Below are 14,190 nucleotides of genomic sequence, written 5' to 3'. Positions count from 1 at the left end.
GTTCCCTCCCGGGGCCTTGCCCGGGGCCGCATTCCTGTTCCCGGGGAGGCCCCTGTAGTCCCCGCTCCTGCCTGCCCCCCACACGCACCCTGCACCTCCCTCCCCCACCGTGGCTCCCGCCTCAGGCCGCCCCCCACCTCCCCAAGCACCTCCCTCCTCCTGTCCCTCCTCCTGTCCCTCCTTCTGTCCCCCTTTGCTCGGCCACCTGTCCCAGCGCCGCCCCGCCTCCCCGCCTCGGCCTCACACACCCCGCCCCTCCACCGAACCCCTTTTCCCTTCCTCCCCGCCTGGACGCCAGCATCTACCCAGCCCAGCTTCTTCCCTCGGTCCCTGCGGGCCCCAGCCAGCCAGGGTCAGCGGGGCCAGAGGTCAGAGGGCGAAGCCCAGCTCCCGGGGTGGTCCACGGAACCGGCGTCCTGTTGCTAGGTAACCAGGTCTCTGGTGGCTGCTGCTCTCAGCCTCCAGCCGTTTTCCGGGGGAGTCACTCAGACACCTGCCCTCTGGACCCTGAAAAGCAGGCAGAAAGGAGAAGCAAGCTCCGACCACTCCCGAGCTACCTGGGGCTCCACCACCCACTCTTTTCCTGCGGAGACTGGGCTGCCTGGGCCTTAGACCGCCGCCACCATGAGTCTGGGCATCATGGAGGAGGAAGACCTGGCCGAGTACTTCCGGCTGCAGTATGGGGAGCGGCTGCTCCAGCTGCTGCAGTGAGTGCCTGGGGCCTGGGCCGCCCCCTCTGCGCCTGGGACCTCCCATTCCTACCCACGCCCCACCTTCCAACCCTCCCTCTCCTATAGCCCAGTGACCCAAATGGTCCTGCCCCTTCACCTGGCACCAATCCACCCCCATCACCGATCCCCACCCCTCATCACCCCGCCTCACCTTGCTCCTTGGACATCAGCACAGCCCTCTCTTCCTCGCAGCACACCATTCCCTTCACTCAGACAGGGACAGGCTCCCTTCCCTCCCCATGGCTGCCTGTGTCCACGGGTCACTCCCAGCCCAGCCTGCCCCAGCCCCTCTGGCTCATGTCTTGGACAGGAAGTTCCCCCACATTGAGGAGCAGTCGGATTCCCCATCTATCCAGCTCCTGGAGAAGAAGAAGGAGGCCAAGATCATGCACCATGCTATGTTGCATAAGAAGGAGGTGGGATACTGGGGGAGGGGTGCAGGGGCCACAGGGACAGCGCTTCATTTTGTGGGTGGCTTTGGCTCACGCCAGGAGTCCTGGATGGTGGTTCTGTGTTCCCTCTGCAGACACAGGAACAATCCCAGGCTTTGGGGGTGCCTGTGTCCTGGGATGCTCTGCTCTGAGCCAGGCAGGGGGTGGAAAGTGGGGAGGCCTGGGGAGAGAGGCGCGGGGGCAGAGGATGCTGGGGCCTTCCTTGGTTCCCATGCCAGAGGCCCTCCTGACCTTCCTGCTTCCTCCACCCAAGACATTTCAGCGGAGAATGGAAACTCTGAACCTGCGCTGGGAGGAGCTGGGCATCAAGGAAGCCCAGCTGAAGGCCCACATTCAGAAGTTTGAACAGTTCATCCAGGTACCCGGTGTGCGGCCTGCAGCAGGCCAGGGACACCCACTCTCTCGTCCCCTCCTCCGTGTCCTGCCTCCCCTCTTCCTCCTTGCTTTGGCTGACTCCTCACCCTGGGTTAGAAGTCTCTCAGTGCTCAGCAATGCCTGGGGCTTCCCCCTTTAGGTCCCCGCTTATTGCTGTTGGTAATTCCTTGTTTACCTGCCAGTCTCTGCTCCTTCTAGATTTCCGTTGACCATTTCCATACCCATACCTGGTATACACGATGTATTGAATGAATGAATGCGCTAGGGGCAGGGCTCGGCACTTGGAGAAACAAGGATAAATCAGGCCGAGTTTTAGCCTCCCCAATGACCCCATCCTTCCCTCCTGGCACTGAGGGTCCAGGGAGGGGGTGGTTGGAGGGCCAGGCACCAGAGTCCACTTTGAGGCAACTCCTCCCGATTGGTCCCCTGAGGAGCGATCTCACCATTTAAAACCCAGATCTCTCCCAGAAGGAAGGGCTGGCCCAGCTCTGGGGAGGAATCGCTGGCCCCTGCTACAGGGGCGGCCTGCTCTGGAGCCTCTTCTGTGTTGCTCTGGGCCTAACCCCGGTGGGAAAGGAAGCTGAGGGACCAGGCATATTCTGCAGAGGTGCAGTTCCTCTTACTGACCAGAGGAAAGCGAATGGAGTGGCTGGGGCAGCAGGAAATTTGGGGACGAGGGTTCTCCAAACGGCCACCAGCGACCACAGCGTCGCTTGTTCCAAATGCAGACCCCGGCACTCCCCTCCCCTTGCTTTCAGAGGCCCGAGGTCTGGCCCAGGCAACTACATTTTTAAGAAGTTCCTCAGAGGGTTGTGATGCACAGTTGGACTTGAAAACCACTGGCTTAGGCCCTTCAATCTTCTCCGGGGCTGACGGGGACAGTGCCAATCCTGTGTGTCCTCCCCACATGCCCCCAAAGGCACCAGCACACACGCTGTCCGTTTGGGATCAGGGAACGGAGTCGCACGCGTGCCCTGTGAGGGGCGGGCTTGCCCTCTAATCTTGGGCGGGGGGGGGGGGGGGGGGAGGCTTTGCAGAAGGAGGCAGAAAGGGGGTCGGCCTGAATTGCAGTAGCTGGGTGTCCTGTCTTTTTCTGGGCATGGAATTGCCCGCATCTGCTCCTCCTGCCTGAGCCTGACGCCAGCCGGAGCTCCTAGCTGCATGCTCTCTGGTGTGGCCTCGCCCCAGGTCCTCTGGAGCAGGCCCCTCTCCTAGCTCATCTCCCTGTGGCTTGAGCACTGTTGCCCCAGCTTTTGGAAGGAAAGAGGGGGGGCTACTGCCTCTCCCTTCTGCAGTCGGAGAAACTGAGGCACCAAATACCAAATCGGGAGACAACTCAGGCCTTCTTGCCCACCTGGATGGTGCCTGTGCATCCTCAGGGTGACCTGGGCTCAGCAAACGGAAGCCCTGGGTGGGGGCACCACCAGCGGGGCCCCAGGGAGGGCAGGGCGAATGCCTGGCAGACGCCCCCTCCCTGGCCCCAGGAGAATGACCAGAAGCGGATCCGCGCCCTGAAGAAAGCCAACAAGGAGAGAGACCTCAAGAGGCAGCGCATGCGTGAGCTGGCCAAGGCCAAGCAGGAGATGGCGGCCCTGCGGCTGCAGCACCAGCAGCTGAGCAGCAAGCTGCAGAACTACTCCATCTTCAACAAGTACCTGGAGAAGGTGGTGGAGAGCTCTGAGGTGAGCGGGGGCAGGAGGGTTGCCTTCCTCGGCCCCGCCTCCCCGGCCCAGGCCTGGGGCTACAGGAGGCAGAGGGACCCTGGGGGTGGGGGGGGATGCCCACCTACTCTGAGGGCAGCTGGGAAAGGCCCCTGGTCGGGGCTGGGGACTGGGCGCTGTACCTTGGTGTCTGTGCAGGTGACAGCTGTGCCCATGCCTCTGAATGGTGGTGTGCGGGGTGTGTGCGGAAAGGAGGTTTCTTTTAGCTGCGCAGCGAGAAGCTTTGCCGGATGTGGCCTGCTTCTCTCCCAGCATCCCCTCCCCCCGGGCGTTCTGTTTACTTGGGAGTCAATGGGGAGAGGAAGGGGGAGAAACTGGGAGACGCCCAACCTAAGGCAGCCTTTGAGAGCTTAGAGCAGCGGTTCTCAACCTGTGGGTCGCGACCCCTTGGGGGGTCGACCGACCCTTTCACAGGGGTCACCTAAGACCGTCGGAAAACACATATATAATTACAGATTGTTTTTGTGATTCATCACTATGCTTTCATTATGTTCAATTTGTCACAATGAAATCGGGGGTCACCACGACATGAGGAACTGTATGAAAGGGTTGCGGCATCAGGAAGGTTGAGAACCACTGGCTCAGTGTGTGCTGGGCCCTGGGCTCGGGGCTGCTCATGCGTGACTGCATTCAGTTTGCTCATTGGCCCCAGGGACGACGTGGAGGCTCGGGGAGGTCAGGGAAACTGCTCAGGGTCTCCCAGCCTGTGCCTGGCTGAGCGCTGGCCTCTAGCTGCTCCTCTGCGGCCCCACAGTGCCACTGGCCACTGCTCTTCCTGAGGTCGCCTCGTTGCCAGAGCAACGGGAACTGCCCAGCCTCTTCCCGCCCGTGCACCCCGCAGTCCAGTTGACCTTCGCCAACAGGGGTTTGAGCTGTGCAGGGCCACTGACGTGTGGCTTTTTTCAACAAATAATTGGAAAAAACTCAGACGAACCATGTAGCCTAAAACAATGGCATACACTGGCAGTATCGATCAGTACAGTACAATCAGTGCTGTCAATGTATTTTCTCTTCCTTATGTTTTTTTAGCAGCACTCTCTGATACAGTATATAATACCCATCACATGCAACGTAAGTGTAATCGACTGTTTATGTTATCACTGAGGCTTCCAGTCAACAGCAGGCTGCCAGTGGCTAAGTTGGGGGGAGTCAAAGGCTGTATGTGGATTTTCCACTGCCTGGGTGTCGTTGCCCCCAAGCCCTGCATGGGCGTGGTTGCCCCTAGGCCCTGCATTGTTCAAGGCTCAGCTGTATCCTCACTGTTGACACTCCTCCTTTAAGCCCGCCTTTGCCCTTTCCTCTGGGCACCCCCTGCTTCCTCCGACCTCTGGCCCTTCCTCCTCAGGCTCCTCTGGGGCTCCCTCCCAGCTCCTTCCTGACACATTCCTCAGGTCCTTGTCCCGGACCCTCCACTCTTCTCCCTAATCAATCCCCTGGGCCTCCCTTGGGTGCCCCCATGTCAGTGGCTCTCCACGCTGTGTCCCCATGCCCCATGTGACAGCAGGAGGTAGGGCCCCTTATCAGGGCAGAGAGCGGTATGAGAGGCCCTCTCCGTGTGGATCGATGCCTGTGGCGGCTGCGGAGAGACAAAGGATGCACTGAGGAGAGCGGCCTGTATCTCACTGTCCTGTGTCTCCCTCCTGAGTTCAGGCCCCTACATCTAATTTATCGTGTCTACGACTCATCTCATCTGCTTCCCGCCATCCCCAGGCCAGCCCACTGCTGGTGTGTCTGGTACTGATGGATGGCATGACCACCCCCCCATACCATTCCACCCACAGCCTCCCACCATAGCCTCCCACCCACAGCCTCCCACCCACAGCCTCCCACCCACAGCCTCCCACCCACAGCCTCCCACTCACAGCCTCCCACCCACAGCCTCCCACTCACAGCCTCCCACCCACAGCCTCCCACCCACAGCCTCCCATCCACAGCCTCCCACCCACAGCCTCCCACTCACAGCCTCCCACCCACAGCCTCCCACCCACAGCCTAAGTATTTCTGGCATCCAGTCCCTGCCCCTTCCTCGTCCAGACCACCAATGTACCTCACCTGGAGCTCAGATTTGTATGATCCCTGCCCACCAGCCTGTCCAGCACCTACAGCCAGTGCAGTCCCCCACCTGTTTCTTTCTCTCTTTCCTTCTCTCACAATATTTCAGGCGCACTGAAAAGTATAGAGAAATATAAAATAGCACCCAAGTACTCGCCGCAGCTTTGTCAAATCTTAATATTTGCCCCTAATACTTTTTTTCTTTAATAAAATACTATAGGTGATTGTGTGCCCCCTTCCAAACCCATTCTTCTTCCCCTCTCCTGAGAGGTAACCGGCTCTCGGATTTTCTCATTTCTCATTCACATGTTTGTTCTTCTTGCTTTGGCAACATATTACTTATCCATAAACTGCTAATACTATTGTACATGTCCTTTTGTGACTTACTTTTTCCCACCAATATTTTTAAAAACCTTTTTATTATGTAAAATTTTGAACATATACAAAAATAGACAGAACAGTCTGTGACTGTCCATTACTCATCACCTAATTCCAACAATTATCAACTCATAGTCAAATCCCCCAAACCTCCCACCTCTGCCATTTTCAAGCAAGTTATATTTTTTATCCATAAGTATTTCTGTATGTAACTCTAAAAAAGAAGAGCTCTTTTTAATGTAGTCCCAATGCCATTGTCACGCCCAGGGAAAATGTGTTAGTAACTCCTTCATGTTAAATATCCAGTTGATGTTAAAAATTCCCCCATTCTTGCACAAATGCTTTTTGGACAGTTGGTTTGTTCCAATCGGGGGCCAAACAAGGTCCCCACACTGCATTTGGTGGATATGTTTCTTGAGTCACAGACATTATGATGACCAAAATTAGCCAAACCTGAAAAGGGACATATTGCGTGATTTCGCTGATGTGTTTAAAAACAGGTAAGATGAGTCTTTGATGATAGAAGTCACAATTGTGATCTCCTTGGTGGTAGGGGACAGGAGACCCCTCTAAGGACATTCCTATCAGCCCTCTTCACACATAACTAGAATCCTGCCATAAAGGGAAGGACTCCTTAAAGAGACCCTTCCCTTCGTCAGCTACTTGGTCTCTGTGTGGGTCTTACAGAAGCTGCTTCAGTGCCCGATTCTTTTCAGAATAGTGCGTTGGCTCTCCAGCGTCCTCCCAAAGCGACCTGTCCTGTTGTGATCATCATTATGAACTCACGGATTTTTAACATGTTTGATATGTTTTAATACTTTGCACCTTCTCTTCCTGATGTTCAGTGTCCCATCCTCGGACAGTGGGAGCCTCTTCAAGTTGGCACCGGAGGCCTTTTGCCATCAGCACTAAGTTTTGGAGAGGTGCCCCTGGTAGATTAGAGGTGGCCCATTCGTTTCAACCTGAATGCTGTTGCACCATGTGCTGGGTGAACTTCAACATATAGACATAAAGTCCTCTCTCTGCTTCTTAAAATCCTTCCGTGGGTAAAGCCCACCCTCCTTCTCAGGGTTCACTGGGCGCTTTCCTTACTTCTCCAGGTGGATCTCTCCCTCCCCATCTTGAACTCGGGTCATTCAGACTAAACCTTCTTGAGCTTCCTAAGCATGCCACACACACCCATGATCTTTAACCAGGCTCTTCCCTCTGCCTGTGATCCTTCCGCACCTTCCCCCCGCCCCCACCGCTCCCCATGCCTTTGCCTGGCTATCTTCTGTTCATACCTCTGGTCTCATTTTAGCCATCCTTTCCCCGAGGAAACCTTTTCTGTTTCCATCTCCTCTAATGCTGGGTTGGGTGGCCCTTCCCCACAGAGGCAGACTTGGACAAAAGCCAGCAGGGCAGATCCCAGTCACCAACCTATCACTGGAAATGCCATGCGATGAACAAAGTGCTCAAGGAGTGTCCCCTGGGTGGCCAGAAAGCTCACTTTGATCCACGCCTGGGGAGGGGAGTTGGCCCCCTGGGACTGGTGCTCACACTGCCTTCGTCCCTTCTGCTGAGTGGGGCCTGCAAGTCAGGGCCAGCGTGGCATGGCTCTGGACCAGTGGTTCTCCACCTTCCTAATGCCGCGGCCCTTTAATACAGTTCCTCATGTTGTGTGACCCCCAACCATAAAATTATTTTCGTTGCTACCTCATAACTGTAATTTTGCTACTGTTATGAATCGTAATGTAACTATCTGATATGCAGGATGTATTTCCATTGTTACAAATTGAACATAATGAAAGCATAGTGATCAATCACAAAAGCAATATGTAATTATATTTGCGTTTTCCGGTGGTCTTAGGCGACCCCTGTGAAAGGGTCGTTTGACCCCCAAAGGGGTCGTGACCCACAGGTTGAGAACCGCAGCTCTGGACCATGCCAGAGGAGGCAGCGGAGCCTGGCAGGCCTCCTGACCCACTGGTACCCTCTGCAGTCTCTGCTGGAGGGAGGGCTCAGCAAATGTTGGATACCAGAGAGACCATATTGAAGTTATTACCCTCACAGGCCCCGTCCTGCCCCCTCCCCCAGTCAGAGATAAGGCTTATCACTCTGCTGTAACCGACTGTTTACTTGTCTGTCTGTTTTGCCTCCACACCACCCCAAATTGCAGGCTTTATAAGAGCAGGGTCTGCCTGGCTTATCTCCTGCTCTGTCCCTAGCAGTCAGCATAGTTCCTGGGTTGTAGTGGTTCTTGGTACATTCTTGTTGAATAGGATCATCATTGCCATGGGAAACGTCTCAGAATGCACCCTCCCCCTCCTGCAGACATGCGGTTCTCTCTGCTTCTTAAAATCCTTCAGGAGGTGAAGTCCACACTCCTTCCAGCGTTCCCTGGGCACTGCTTTTACTTCTCCAGGTCAACCTCTCCCTCCCCTTCACGAGCTCAGGTCATTCATACTAACCTTCCTTGAGCTTCCTGACCATGTGACATATGCTCCATCATCTTTCCCGGGCTGTTCCCTGTAGCAATGTGCAGGGAGGGGAGAGGGGTTGAGGGGGGAGATGCAAAATTCAGATGCCAGGGACCATGCAGACCTGTTTATTCATCCAAATCTCTGGGGATGGAGCCTGCCAGGTGTCCTTTTTAAAGTTCCTCCCATGATTCTGTCGCAGAAGACCAGAGAAAAACCAAGCCACGCTTAGAGAAAGGGAGTTACATTTTATTATTAAATTCTGCGCAGGCCCAGGGAAATATGTGTCTTTCAAATTCTGGGCCCCCCAACATGGAGGAAACTCCTCTATTTATACTTTGTCCAGTCCTTTGTCTCCCAAATTTGGAATGAGCCTTCCGGGCCTTCCGAGAAAGAAGGCCTGCGTGCGGGGAAGGGGCCATCAGACCCTATCTCAAGGCCTGGCCTGGTGTCAGCACTGACGACTCTGTCTGAGGCATAGTTTACGGCCTCTCTGGAATGGGAGTAGTCTTATTTTCCTTATTATTTAAGCAAGCAAGCGTTTACAGAAGCCATACTATCAGGGTTAAAATTTCAAACAGCAGTTCTTATACAAGATGGATGCTTCAGTTCCAACGTGCAGCAAGACTGAGAACTCTTGGTCCAGTTGCAGGTTCCCCTAACATATGGCCCATGGCCCATACCAACCCAAGAGGAACAAGCAGCAGGACTCCAATGTACCCCGAGCTCCTGCCCCTTGACCTTGGCCTAGGGCAGTGATGGCGAACCTTTTGAGCTCGGCGTGTCAGCATTTTGAAAAACCCTAACGTAACTCTGGTGCCGTGTCACATATAGAAATGTTTTGATCTTTGCAACCATAGTAAAACAAAGATTTATATTTTTGATATTTATTTTATATATTTAAATGCCATTTAACAAAGAAAAATCAACCAAAAAAATGAGTTCGCGTGTCATCTCTGACACGCGTGTCATAGGTTCGCCATCACTGGCCTAGGGCCTCCCTGCCAGGCCAAGGAAACGAGGCCGGAAGCTGGCGGGGAACCGGGGCAGCGGTAGGGCCCTGGGACTGCAGTGCTGTGAACAAGCCCCCATTGCAGTTCGAGGAGATCCACGAGGTGATGGCGCGGCACAAGACGCTGGTGAGCATGCACCAGGACCTCATGCAGTCGGCGCAGGAGGGCCAGGAGAAGATCGAGCGGGCCAAGGCGCGGCTGGCGCGCTACATGGAGGAGAAGGACGACGAGATCCTGCAGCACAACAACGAGCTGGCGCGCCTGCAGATGCGCTTCGACCGCGCCCGCAGCGACGTCATCATCTGGGTGAGCCACCGGTTGGGTGAAGAAGGGAGGGACAGGTGCGCGGGAGGCGCGCACACACACACACACACACACACACACACACACACACACAGGCTGCCCTCACATCCCTCCCGCATGCCCTCCCCAGGAATCCCGCTGGGCGCACATCCAGAACACCGCCGCCAAGAAGACCCTCTTGCTTGGCACCATCAAGATGGCAACGCTGAACCTCTTCCAGATCGTGAGCAAGCAGCTAAAGGAGACAACCTTCGTGTCCCTGGAGGACACGCACAAACAGCTGGACATGGTAAGAGGAGGTACAGGTGCCGCCTGGGCTGTGTCTACTGAACCAAGATGGTGCTTGACTGGTTGAGTGGAGGGATGAACCGGATAGAGCCCCGGTTCTCAAATGTTAACAGGATTCCCATCACCTAGGCAGTGGTTCTCAACCTTCTGGCCCTTTAAATTCAGTTCCTCATGTTGTGACCCAACCATAAAATTATTTTCGTTGCTACTTTATAACTGTCATGTTGCTACTGTTATGAATCGTAATGTAAATATCTGATATGCAGGATGGTCTTAGGCGACCCGTGTGAAAGGGTTGTTCGACCGCCAAAGGGGTCGTGACCCACAGGTTGAGAACGACTGATAGGGTCTGTGGAGCATTGCTGGGCCCCATCCCAGAGTCTCTGATTCAACGGGACTGAAGCGGGAATCCACGAATTTCCATTTTCTTTGTAATCCTCACCTGAGGATGTGTGTAGTTTGTTTTTTTTTAATTGAACCTGAGGATGTATTGTGTTGTTGTCTTTTTTACTGATTTTAGAGAGAGAAGAAGGGAGAGGGGGAGGGAGAAGAGAGAGAGAGAAACATCAATGTGAGAGAGAGACATCATCGAACCCAAAACCTGGCTATGTACCCTGACCAGAATCGAACCCTCGGCCCTTCAGCCCTTCGGGTCACAGAACAGTGCTCCAACCAGCTGAGTCACACCAGCCAGGGCTGAATTTCCATTTCCAACAGGTCCCAGGTGCTGGCCTGGGTTCCACACTTTGAGAACCACTCACGGCATTAGAACTGAGTCCCTGTTGGCCCCAATCAACAGGGACAGCAGCAGGGACCCACTATCGAATTCATTGTGCAAAACAGTCCTGTTAGATCTAGTGAGTTCCCAGAGGCTTATGCCTGAGGCCCACTCTTTGGGAAAAGAGAATGTTGGTGAGGGAGAAGGGAGGACAACCAGCAAGTTTAGGCAAGTTGTCGAGTCATATTAGTGCCAGTCTGAGATTTTTCTCTTTGAAGTCATTGAGTAACTTTTCACTGTCTGATCCAAAGCTATTTGATGCCATGTCATGTGCCACCCAACATCATCTCGTTTCTGACCAAAGGTGAACACACCCCATAATTTGGGAGGTTCCACATCAGCAGATGCATTCGCCATGTTTCTTGCAACATGCAAAGAACCATGACTTCGTATTCCTTTGGCAAAAGTCTTCAGCTCTGCTGTGCAGTAGTAGAAAGAAAGCTTTTAAACTGTGATTTTTCTTTTGTTCCCTACTGTATCCCAGTGTCTAGAACAATGCCAGTCACAGAGCAGGCCCTCAACAAGTATTTGGTGAATGAAGATCAAACACAAGCTACAAAAGGCAATTGATTGAGGGCCACTTCCCCTGTTTAACAACAACAAAAAGGCGAAAGTCATGAAACGTAAAGGATTTCACCCTCTGACCAGCCAGGAAGAAGGATTTCCCTAAACCCAAAACTCTGCCTCCTTCTTAAGGCAAGTGAGGGCAGCGTTATTGACGGTCCAAAGACCATAAAGGGAATTTGCAAGAAAGCCTGCGCTGAAGCAGCAATTCTCAAACTTTTTGGTATCTGGATACCGTCACGCTCTTAACATTTATTGAAGGCCCTCGAAGAGTTTCTGTTTATATCAGTTGTATCTACTGATATTTAGCACATTAGAAACGCAAACAGAAAAGTTAAAAATACTTAATTCATTCATTTTTAAATAGCAGGAAGCACATGAACATAAATAGCCTTTTTAATGAAAAATCCGTTTTCAAAAGCTGTTTTGTGGGATGAGTGGCATCCTTGACCCTTTTACAAATCCCCTTAATGTCTGGCTGCACGGAGGACGGGTGGCTTCTCGTGTCCGCTTTCGCCTTCATCCTGTTTGACAGCCCATGTCCCTGAAACGTTCTACTCTGGTAAAAGCCACTGCACACTCATGAGAGAATAAGAGCGAAAAAAACACAAATCACATCTTAGGTTATAAACAGGGTTTGGGCCTGCAGCCCTCTCCCCAGCAGTGGGGCCTCGGGGACTCCAGGGGCCTCGGGCCCTTTCCTTTGGCTGTTGTGGAGACAGGTGGGCAGGGGGCCGCGAGCCCAGCTCCTCGCCTCTGCCTGCGCATCCCTGCTGAGAGCACAGCTTCCAGCTCATCCACTCCGAGTCATGAGCTTTCTGACTCCCTTTCAACCTTGATTTGTCTCCACAGGAATACTTAACACAGCCCAAATGTTCTTCTAAAACATCCCGCTGCATTCCCAAAGGATATGAGCCTACTGAGAGAAATACACACAGTCCAGTAGCCTGAACAATTAAAAAAATAAGGCCCAGGAAAAATATAAGTTGAAATCCAAGGTCAGGGCAAGAGAGAGAAAGAAAGACTGTAGACTCTGGCCTTATAAAGGACAGTAGTTGACGCTGAGCTTCCTGGCAACCAGGAGGAAGAGCAACACGCAGGTCTGGCACCAAAATAAGAAAACATACGTTTTCCTCAGAGAAAGGGAGCCTTTTCCAGCCCTAATCCCAACAAAAATTTCTCAAGGAGGCTTCTGAGATGCTCAGGAAACAGTGTTCTCAACAAATCCCTGCAACCGATCCAAGCCTGGGCTTTGGGAGCCACTTCTGCAGAAGCAGGAGCACAGCATGACAGTGCAGCCTGCGAACGGCCGGGACCATGCGAATCCACATGCTGCGTGGGGGAAGGTCTAGAGCAGCATTTTTTTCCAGACGGAGCTCACACATTTCCTTTGGGGGAATAAAAGGACTCTGTGGCCTAATACATTTTGAAAACTCGAAAGTAAAACAAAGTTACGTGGTTTGTAAATATGGGACTTCACCGAGTCCTGAGGCTCTCGAAGGAGATTCCGCATAGTTTATGTTGAACGTTTCTGAAACTTACTTGACCACTGAGCCCTTTTGGAGGGCATGAGGTTACTTATTGTAAGAACACAGTTTGGGAAATGCTGGGCTGGTCTTCTCTGTAGCCTTGGGAAAGTTACTTTAATTCGCTGACTCTTGGTTTCCTCTTTTTGCAAAATAGGCGTCACATCGGTCATGGTACGAGTATTAGCTACTGACAGAGTTGCTGAAAGTTTGGGACAGCCCTATCTCCAGGGACATTCTTGAAAAGGAGAAATGTTAGAACTGAGATCTTAGAGGTCATCTAGGCCAAGCTTTCCTCCCTCTTCCCTTTTTAAAGATGAAGCAATTAAGTCCTAGAAAGATGACATAATTGCCCTAAAGTTGCATCAGGACTCCAGGCCTCTGGCTTATAAGGCAGCACGGTTTCCACCATTAAACTGATTTCATGTTCTTACAAACAGAAGCCAGCGCCCTAGCCTGTTTGGCTCAGTGGATAGAGCAGGGGTCCTCAAACTTTTTAAACAGGGGGTCAGTTCACTGTCCCTCAGACCGTTGGAAGGCCGGACTATAGTTTAAGAAAAAACTATGAACAAATTCCTATGCACACTGCACATATCTTATTTTGAAGTAAAAAACCAAAACGGGAACAAATACAATATTTGTATTTGCATGTGGCCCGCGGGCCGTAGTTTGAGGACCCCTGGGAGATAGAGCATAGGCCTGCGAACTGAGGGGTCCCCAGTTCGCTTCGGTCAAGGACACGTACCTCGGTTGCAGGCTTGACCCTGGTCAAGGTGCATGTGGGAGGCAACCAATCAATGTTTCTCTCTCTGTGTCTATCCCCCTCCTTTCCACACTCTCTCTCTCAAAAACAAAACAAAAAAATCAATGAAAAATATTCTGGAGTGAGGATTAACCAAAAAATAAATAGAATAAAACATAAAAAAAGAAGCCAGCAAAGAGAATTCAAACTCCCCAGATGACTGGAGATTAGCATAAGGAGCATCAGTTCTGGGTTTCAGGTGAATGACACCTTCAAGATTATCCAACGGGGGAACGCTCCCTGCCGCCTGCGGAATGCTTGCATCCCCCCCCTCTCTCCTCTCGCCCTTCAGTCAGATCCCCAGCCTGGCTCCTTCCCGTCACCGTGCCTGCCTCCAGGCGTTCCAGCTCCAAGCTATTATTGCAGTTGGTCTACGAAGTCTGGCCCTCCGTGTCCACTAGAATCATTGTCGAATGACGGAGAGTGGCTGCAGCTGGTCACAGGAACAGGGGGGCTCCTGGACGCGCTCTGTTCCTGGGTGGGCAGCCTGAGCTGGGCAGGATCACTTGGTCCCCTTGCCTTGTCAGGTCCAGCAGTTCATCCAGGACCTGTCGGACATCTGGGCAGAGGTGAAGAAGAAGGACCAAACACCGCAGATCCGGGTTTAAGGAGTCGCCGTGAGCAGCGACGGAGAGAGAAGTTCCTGGTGAGCTTGCGGTGCTCAGCCCAGTCCAGCCCTCTGGGACCTGCGCCTTTCTGCTGGCAGACACCCTGCCGGGTTTCCCCTCGGGCCTCAGCCCGCCCTCCC

At 53.2% G+C, this 14,190-nt stretch overlaps 1 protein-coding gene across 1 annotated transcript; it reads left to right on the top strand.

Moving 5' to 3' along the window:
• The first annotated feature begins 300 nt into the window (after positions 1 to 300).
• Positions 301 to 14,187, top strand: CCDC42 (coiled-coil domain containing 42). Its single transcript, XM_036341781.1, has 7 exons — positions 301 to 707; positions 1,042 to 1,147; positions 1,437 to 1,541; positions 3,043 to 3,240; positions 9,266 to 9,487; positions 9,615 to 9,773; positions 13,970 to 14,187. Exons 1-7 carry the CDS (start codon positions 625 to 627, stop codon positions 14,048 to 14,050), a joined length of 954 nt encoding a protein of 317 aa, XP_036197674.1. The 5' UTR covers positions 301 to 624; the 3' UTR covers positions 14,051 to 14,187.
• Positions 14,188 to 14,190: the final 3 nt, after the last annotated feature.

This window comes from Myotis myotis, unplaced genomic scaffold, assembly GCF_014108235.1.
Source record: "Myotis myotis isolate mMyoMyo1 unplaced genomic scaffold, mMyoMyo1.p scaffold_m19_p_17, whole genome shotgun sequence".
In the NCBI taxonomy this organism is placed as follows: Eukaryota; Metazoa; Chordata; class Mammalia; order Chiroptera; family Vespertilionidae; genus Myotis; species Myotis myotis.
Note: the sequence above shows the minus strand (reverse complement) of the source record. Positions and strands in the feature narration are given on the sequence as shown.